Below are 9,918 nucleotides of genomic sequence, written 5' to 3'. Positions count from 1 at the left end.
TTTAACTGAGCAATACACATTGGTGTGTAGAGCCAGTTATTATTATTTAAGAGTTGCAAGCACGTAACCCAGCCAAGTAAAAAGAGCTGTTTTTCACTGTGAACTTTCTTGTGTCTGTTATTACTGAGCACTGCATTGCCTCTACACCTGCACATTGCAAACCACTTTACCACAATGACCCACTATGGTTCTTCTATCTGTCAGATCTGCTTTGTTGCCCATTGTAATGAACATGTGTGGGATTTGCATTGTAAAATAATCAGTCCAGTGTTGGGTAGCCCATTTACACAATATTTCAATGTTATCAAAATACGTTCAACATGTATTTGCTCTGCCATTGCACAACCATTCATTATATAGTCTCAAATGTGCAGTTTTGAAATAAACACAAGTTTTAGCTAACATGTATTTTCATTTTCAAACATCTGGTACTCCACTATGTTAAATCTCTGTTTGCAAGCCATGCTTTTTAGTCTTGTACTTCTTGGGCAATTATCCCTACTCCTTCATTGGCTTATTTCCTATCAACCAGTCAGCTGCTTCCCCTATTGACTGACATGCTTTCATCCAGTAATATGCTTTAACTGAGAAGACGCTGCTGGGGTAAAATAACCAAGGAAATAAAGCAGTAACAGACTTCCTGGAAGGCAAGGCAAGAAAATTGAGCACTTACGTGAACTTAGTATTGCACCTGATGTCATGTTTCAAAATAATCAATTTTTTGTAATAACATGCATTTCTTTATAATCTGCACATTTTAGACCTGTGTAGATAATGGGAGTGCAAAATGGGGAAGATTTATGGAATTATTTTGTTAGCTACAATTACTTTTAACAGGGTTTTCAAATCCCTGTCAGTTATGTTTAATGTATTGACAATGTTTATAAAAGCTTAGGAAAGTCTTGTGTGCCCCATGCAATTATTTTTCTATACAAATTCTCTAAATATAATGCATTTGTGTAGTTGAGTAGAGTATTAGATGTTGTTCTGGGAGCAAATGTCTTCAACCAAAACTGCCTAGTTATAATACTGAAGGTGTAACACAGTAACCATCAAACCAAAGCCTGGGATACACATGAGCGGCGTGGAAAAAGCACAATTTTGCCACGCATATCGCTCACCATTTATTTCTGTGAGACTGAACTCGCATTGATGAAAAAAAGTACTGCAGCAGAAAAGTATCAAAGGGGCAGAATTTTAGAACAGCAAAATAATCGCTAGGTGAGCGATACTGAGACATTTTCCCGCAGCTGTAGCTCTAGTTCTAACCAATCAGATGGTTGGTTTGGGATTGTATGATATGTCATATCTGGACAAAATCTTCAGAATATCCATCAACAAGATTTTGTGATTAATACCTTATATATAGTACTTTATCACATACATAAGTAGCACGAACACGTTAATCTCAAATTACATTCCAAATATTTTGGCTTGGTTTTATTTGGTGCCTGCTAGGGGTAATACAGTTCTTGATATTTAATTCTGTAAGAACAGAAAGTTAAGGGGTAGAAAAGAAGCTTTCAGAAACAAAAAGCTTTTTTTTTTTTTTAAAGCATAATGAAAGGTTGCCCTACTAAATTAACAGAACTTTCATTGCCCTTTGTTTTAAATGTAAAAAAGAAATCTGATAAACACAATGAAGCAAGAAATGTACATTTCAATTTTGTAACGTTTAAATAAGCTCACTATTCATGAATAACAAGATAGCATTGAGCTGATGGGAAACACACTGTTGCACAGTACAATTCCTCCCATTTCTTTCCTGGTCCGTAAATAATATTATTTTCTTTAATAAATGAACTGCATACTGGACTTACACTGCTAAACAGCATATACTGTAATTTAGTTTGAAATTGCTCTTCCTTCTCATCATCACTGGAACGCCAGACCATAATTTGTGGCCAGTTTGGTTGTATTGGTAAGGCTTTGATTTACTTTTATGTATGTCCACCAATTTTGCAGTATCGCCCCTCTCTTGTCCAGGAGTTTCATTGAACCATGACACTAACCATTAATCTACAAAATTAACAGAGACTTTTAAACATAGATATGTCAGGCACTTTACTTGATCAAATTGAAGTTTGTAAATAGCATTATGTACATCATTTCCGAAGATATAATATTAATAAGGTTATACATTACACTGGCTTTTTAAAAATCCAATTCACATTAAGGAGACAGAAACAACTAGGGAGGCAGAAGAAAAAAAAATATGAATCTTCATAATTTTACAATGATAAATTCAATAGTTGAAGGGTAGTTAACTTTTCAGCAAAAGGAAGTTGGTATCCAAGCTGTAATTAATCTTTGACAGATCCACACATGGCAGGTAGGCCTTCTGATGTTCTCCATTTTGAATAGCGAAGTTTGAACCACTTCTAAAAAACAAAAAACAAACAGACATTCAGTACCAGGCTAAACGAAAGGCCTATGGCTGGGTAGGTGGCCAATAAAGTATAATGTTATTTTAATTAATCATGTCTGGATATCGGTTACTTCTTTGGGGTATGGAATGAGTCCTGCATCTCAAGGGGAGAAGATTATTTTACAAAATACTACATATAACACATTTTTTTTTTTTTTTTTTTTGTTTGGTGACACTAGCATTATATTACTTGTTCTTAACCCTAATTTATTCATCCCGCCACATACACCTGGATTACAAACAACCAAGAAGAGGCAGGAATGCCTACGTCAGTAACTACTGAACTTGAAGTAGCCTAGTGGTATTTTTGTTTGTTGCTTTATTATATAGGTTTTACTATCTAAAAAACTATTCAAAATATGTTTTCTATTTGTTATTCATTTCTGTGAGTACCGTTGCCGATATTGCATTTGATAAAGTAAACAGCAAGTGCTAGCCGCCAGTACTGCATGTATCGTAAGTGCACTGCACAAGACAATATCAGAGTGAAGGTTAGTGGTGGCAATCTTAGGTGGGAAAATAAGCCGTTGTACAACATCTGCCACCATTTTCTAGTCTCTAGCAGCTTCCAGTTGTCCTAGATTAGTTTTAGTTTTAACATCTTTTCTTGGAGGTTGCTCTCCTGAACAGAGGAATATTGCCGGAACTGGTGGTAACCTGTTGGTCTTCCAAGGCTAAGTCCAAACATTGCAGCACCTGGTCATGACACCAAGTAAACCGTCCTTGGCTAAGACCCACCTTACATCCTGTCAAAATGTGTCTTAATGTAGCTACTGATGAACACAAAGGGCACCACGGATTCTCTCCTACACATAGATTAAGGTTCTGTGGTGATGGGAGAACATCATAAGTTGACCTGAAGAGGAAACTGATCCGTCTCTGTTCCATCGTCCATAGATCTCACCAGCCGATCTTGCGCTGTTCCACATTCTCCCATCTCCTTTGCATCTTCCACAGCTTCTTCTGCCGCCCATTTTCTTCCAGTTTGCAACACAGGTGCTGCCTCCATCACATATTTGTTGTGTGACTCTACCAATGTAATTTCCAATCGAACCCTGGCACACTTAAATTCCTTGGTTAGCGCTGAGACTGGCAGCTACAGTATCCTTTACCTTACAGTCCCACTCTGCTGAGGCAGCATGGAACTCCTAACCATTTCCTCACTTATTAACTGATTAACGCTTATAGCTTCGCTACTGTTGTCAAAGAAACCTCATACAGAGTGAATGGCTGCTTAAAATTATCCCAAAATAAATCATAGTGTCACATTAACTCATTATGGATATACATAACCTTAAATATCTGCCATTTCAAATCGGTACAACGTCTTCCACCTATGCTCTCCGCTTTGCGGCAGCATTCAGCCAGCAGAATTTCTGAATGTATGGCAGCTCGTTATCTGTGTTTAACATGCTGCTTTGCATATGCAGACATCATTAATTCAATGCAAATAAGGCTGCGCTATTCCGCCCCTTTCATTTTGCATCCGCTAAATCCTTGTTTTCCGCACGGAAAGGGGAATAGTAAATAGGACAGGGACAGAACTGCACACGGGAATCAGGTTTTGCGTAGAGTATTTGTGAATGGCTAAGCCTAGTTACTGTTATCATTTTGTATAGCACATCTTTATACACATTTTCTTTCTTAATGAATGGCTTAGATTCTAATTCTCCCAATAAATTCAAATATACACTGAACAAAAACATAAACGCAACATGTAAAGTGTTGGTCCCATGTTTCACGAGCTGAAATAAAAGATCCCAGAAATTTTCCATACGCACAAAAAGTTTATTTCTCTCAAATTTCGTGCACAAATTTGTTTACATCCCTGTTAGTGAGAATTTCTCCTTTGCCAAGATAATCCATCTACCTGACAGGTGAGGCATATCTAGAAGCTGATTAAACAGCATTATCATTACACAGGTGCACCTTGTGCTGGGGACAATAAAAGGCCACTCTAAAATGTGCAGTTTTGTCACACAACACAATGCCACAGGTGTCTCAAGTTTTGAGGGAGTGTGCAATTGGCATGCTGACTGCAGGGATGTCCACCAGAGCTGTTGCCAGAGAATTGAATGTTCATTTCTCTACCACAAGCCGCCTCTTACGTTGTTTTAGAGAATTTGGCAGTATGTCCAACCGGCCTCACGCATAAGCTATGGACAATGAACACAACTGCATTTTATCGATGGTAATTTGAATGCACAGAGATACCGTGACGAGATCCTGAGGCATAATAATGCACGGCCCCATGTCACAAGGATCTGTACACAATTCCTGGAAGCTGAAAATTTCCCAGTTCATCCATGGCCTGCATACTCACCAGACATGTCACCCATTGAGCATGTTTGGGATGCTCTGGATCGACATGTAAAACAGCATGTTCTACTTCCCGCCAATATCCAGCAACTTCGCACAGCCATTGAAGAGGAGTGGGACAACATTCCACAGGCCACAATCAACAGCCTGATCAACTCTATGTGAAGGAGATGTGTCGCGCTGCATGAGGCAAATGGTGGTCACACCAGATCACTGACTGGTTTTCTGATCCACGCCCCTACCTTTTTTTTTTTCAGGTATCTGTGACCAACAGATGCATATCTGTATTCCCAGTCATGTGAAATCTATAGATTAGGGCCTAATGAATTTATTTCAATTGACTGATTTCCTTATATGAACTGTAACTCGGTAAAATCTTTGAAATTGTTGCATGTTGCGTTTATATTTTTGTTCAGTGTATTATTGAATTAACAGATTTGAGGTTTGCAAGTTTAGGATTACTTGACAGTAAAAACTGTATGTTGCACTCAAACTGACTGAACCATACTGATATGTGCAAGTCTCTTGCGCAGGCTTTCCTAAAGCTGATGCAACACCTCAAAAGGACAAGAGGAAAGTTAATCAGGAATACTTTAACACACACCAGGATTTGCTGCTTGTACCAAAAGTAAACTGGGTTTTATATTTAGAAAGATATGCAGCTGAAACAAACAACACTTACAGATGGGAAAATGGGAAATTTGGGAGATGTTTCTTTTATTTATATATTAGCTGAAGAAATACAGTGTAAATGAAAGAAATGTCAGTTTCTCCGAAAGTTGATTTTGCATAACACATTTGTTAGGCTCCTTGACTAGGGAAGCAGGAATAACCAAACAGTTTGAGCTTATGGGACAATAAGAGTATTACAATGTATGACAATAAAAAATATTACTATATATTGAAAACAAAAATATTGTATTGAAACATAAAGTAAAATATACATATATAACAATATGGTATGGATTAACAGATCAATTATGTGATATACCACGGTGTGTAATATGGTGTATATGATATATATAAATAATACCTAATTGTCTATTATATATATATACAGGCACCTGCAAAATTATTGGCCCACCCTGATATAAGATATATAACAACAGGGCCGTTGGACGTTTTAAATAACGGTGGGAACTATTTCTATACATTGTTTCCGACATATTTTATTTGAAATAAGGTTTATACTATAAACCTGCCAACTTTTACACGGCTGGGGTCACTGTTGGACGGGGGTATGGACCCCCAACCAAGAGTATTAATATAAGACTTTTTTATGTTCTCGAGGATATCCTAAATTTGACAACAGAATTGGACTTTACATGATAATTTAATTCTCTCAGTACTACTGGGAGAACCTACTGGTTTTGTTTTTACACCAAAAGATAGCCAGTATCTGGTTCTATTTAACATGGCCATCAGTTCAAAAAAAACTCCAACACTACTAAGAGTTATAACATAAATAACAAGATATGCATTTTTTTATTTTGGGTATGAAAAAAAAAAAAGAAATATGTGCTAACCTTTATGTTAGATGGAATTGACCTCAAATTACAAGATGGTTGACTTCCAGACAATAGAACACACATTTCAGTGTTAGTATCACCTGCCTGTGCCATCTAGTTTCATAGCTATGAGCACTGTGACAACCCACCCCGGTCTCCCCTTATATATATATATATATATATATATATATATATATATATATATATATATATATATATATATAGTATGTAAATCTATTGCAAAATATAATAACCCATATACGAAAAGCAGGAATTATCTGGTTATTGTTATGTACATTGCACTACATAACAACAAATATAGAGTGAGTAATTAATCCCAAATTACTTATTTATCTGACTTGTTTATATAAGCAGTTTTGCCAGTATAGAATATACAGTACTCTATAAATTTGAATTCTTAGTATTTTTCAACAAGGGTCATATTAAAATAAATTACTAATTTGTGTTTAATACATAAGAACATAAGAAAGTTTACAAACGAGAGGAGGCCATTTGGCCCATAATTCTCGTTTGGTTGTTCGTAGCTACTGATCTCAGAATCTTATCAAGCAGCTTCTTGAAGGATCCCAGGGTGTCAGCTTCAGCAACATTACAGGGGAGTTTGTTCCAGAGTCCTACGATTCTGTAAAAAAGTGCCTCCTACTTTCTGTTCTGAATGTCCTTTATCTAATCTCCACTTGTGACCCCTGGTCCTTGTTTCTTTTATCACATCGAAAAAGTCCCTTGGGTCGGCATTGTCAATACCTTTAGGAATTTTAAATGCTTGAATCAGACCACTGCGTAGTCTTTTTTGTTCAAGACTAAATAGATTAAATTCTTTTAGCCTGTCTGCTTATGACATGCCTTTTAAACCCGGAATAATTATGGTTGCTCTTCTTTGCATTCTTTTTAAAGCAGCAATATCCTTTTTGTAGCAAGGTGACCAGAACTGAACACAATATTCAAGATGAGGTATTACTAATGCATTGTAAAAATTTTAAACATTAATTCCCTTGATTTAAATTCAACACTTTTCAATATATATCTGAGCATCTTGTTGGCATTTTTGTTTTAGTTTCCCCACATTGTCTAGATGAAGACATTTCTGAGTCAACATAAACTCCTCTGTCTTTTTCATAGATTCCTTCTTCAATTTCAGTATCTCCCATATGATAGTTATAATGCACATTTTTATTGCCTGCATGCAGTACCTTACACTTTTCTCTATTAAATGTCATGTGTCTGCCCAGTTCTGAATGCTGTCTAGATCATTTTGGATGACCTTTGCTGCTGCATCAGTGTTTTACACTCCTCCTATTTTTGTGTCTTCTGCAAATTTAACAAGTCTACTTACTATACTAGAATATATGTCATTAATGCAGATTAGGAATAGCAGAGGACCTAATACTGATGCCTGTGGTACACCACTGGTTACCTAGCTCCATTTTGAGGTTTGTTCTCTAATCAGTACGTTCTGTTTTCTACATGTTAACCACTGGAATTAATCTTTTATGCGGGACTTTGCCAAAGGCTTTCTGTAAATCTAAATAAACCATGTCATATGCTTTGCAATTATCCATTGTCGATGTTGCATCTTCAAAAAAATCAAGCAGGTTATTTAGACACGGTCTCCCTTTCCTAAAACCATGCTGACTGTACTTGCCTAAGGGGTTTACTATGGGGTATTTAACTGTAAATAGTGGATAAATACATGGTTTTTACAAGCTTTATTATAGTGCATCCTAAAAAATAAAGAGAAACACGATTTTGCTACACAAATATAACAAAATGTATAGCAGCACTGAACCACATAAACATTCGTACATCTTTCTAATGCATATTTACTCATAAAATGTTATTTTTTATTACTATTATTTTTACATGTACAGTGTGTTATGAAATACTTTACCAGCAATACTGTCAAAACTTTTAAATACTGTTTACAGATACTTACTGTACGTAACAAAAACTACTCACCGCTGTGTCCTCCTCTGACAGTCCGCATTCAGCTGCGATCAGCATTAATGTCGCTTCATCTGGCTGTTTGCTTACTTTCAAAAAATTTTCTTCCAGCGCTTTGATCTGATCTTCTGCCAGGTTCATATCCTGCATAACGTCTCCATTTCTCGAAGATTCCATAGCTGAAGACATTTCCTAGCAAACAAACAAACAACGAATCCAAAACAGTATAATATCAAACTACTGCTACGCTTTGATCTGGACCCAATTTTCTCCGTGTGTTTTCAGAGGTTGAAGATTGCATGCAAATCTGACGCTCGTACTCAGCAAGCAAACAACAGTGTCTACTGAAACAGAAACGAACAAACAAATCCCAAAGCAATTACATTTGCTGTTATTTACTGTATCGTGTGAATAGAAAACCGAACAGCGTAGTTTTTGTCGTGGTGGGCAGAATAACCTGTAGGCTGTATCAGAAAATAAAGAGCGACACCCCCACATTTGGCTGGAATAATGTAACCATTTACAAAGCAAGAAAATCGACTTTCCGACCTGAAAATATTGGTATATGGTTTCGAGATATATAGATATATATATATATATATATATATATATATATATATATATATATATATATATATATATATATATATATATATATAATTACCTGATTTTAGTTCTGACACGTTTAACTGTAAATGTTAATCGTAGAAAGTTAAGAACAATAGAAATGTTGTAAACGATGAACAGTACATTCGCTTGATCCCCGTCTAGGTTATTTGGTTTTACCACACACCATCTTGTGTATGTTGTATTGGTATTATAATTGTACATAGTTAAACGTAGTTCCTGGGTGACGCAAGGCAAATTCTATTAACTTTCTGAAGTAAGCAGGTGCGCCTGTAGAACCAGTTTAAAAACCTTTCATCCACAGAAAATATGTTTGTAATTCCAAACATTACACCATCCCTTAGCCTTAACATAGGTATGTCATATCTAAACTAAGGGGCAGATCCCACTTGTTTAAGTAAAGATTGATTCATGGTTTTGTGTTAACTATGTGGTTTATCAACCAGCCAAACAACCCGTCAAAGAGCTCTCTATTGCCAGCTCATTATAGCCCACGTGTAAGCAGTGCACTATAAAGCTCTCCTGGTATCTTCTTTGATACCACTTTACCTTTGGGAAGCTTGCTACTGTATGCAAGACAATTTTCACATCAAGTTTGGTTAGATACAGAAAGGGGGGTTGTTTCCTATGGGATTGGGGGTTTCTATTAAAGTGATGTGGCTCAATGAATTAAACACTTACTCTAATGCAACATTTCAACACATTTTCTCCACATGGGGAATTATACAAATTAAGCAAGAAATAACAAAGCTGTGAATTATTTATTCCATTTAGAAATACAAACACAGCCCTCCAGTTGTGTTGTACAAAACCCCTAATCACACTATGCCTTCAATTTCCTGTTTATGTATTTAATACATGCTTCATGAATTATTTTTTTCAACACATAATAGCTCATATATAACAAGAGCAATCATTAACAAGTAGAGATGAGAGAAAAAGTTCTTATTTATAAATACAAAAAAATACATATCCTTGTTTTTCTATTGAAATGGAGCAGTTTCCAAATTTTTTTGTTTGAATCTTGTGGTCGACAGCTTACAGTATGAACATTTTTTTTCACTGCATCTTTTA

At 36.0% G+C, this 9,918-nt stretch overlaps 1 protein-coding gene across 1 annotated transcript; it reads right to left on the bottom strand.

The window, feature by feature from the left end:
• Window positions 1-1,072: 1,072 nt before the first annotated feature.
• LOC121323420 (homeodomain-only protein-like) lies at window positions 1,073-9,026 on the bottom strand. The gene is made up of 3 exons (XM_041264486.1): window positions 8,882-9,026; window positions 8,233-8,409; window positions 1,073-2,381 (listed from the first exon to the last, which is right to left on the bottom strand). The coding sequence occupies exons 2-3, from the start codon at window positions 8,404-8,406 to the stop codon at window positions 2,304-2,306; spliced, it is 252 nt and encodes an 83-aa protein (XP_041120420.1). The 5' UTR covers window positions 8,407-8,409; window positions 8,882-9,026; the 3' UTR covers window positions 1,073-2,303.
• Window positions 9,027-9,918: the final 892 nt, after the last annotated feature.

Source organism: Polyodon spathula, chromosome 1, assembly GCF_017654505.1.
Source record: "Polyodon spathula isolate WHYD16114869_AA chromosome 1, ASM1765450v1, whole genome shotgun sequence".
Classification (NCBI taxonomy): Eukaryota; Metazoa; Chordata; class Actinopteri; order Acipenseriformes; family Polyodontidae; genus Polyodon; species Polyodon spathula.
This window is presented reverse-complemented; position numbering and strand designations above follow the sequence as displayed.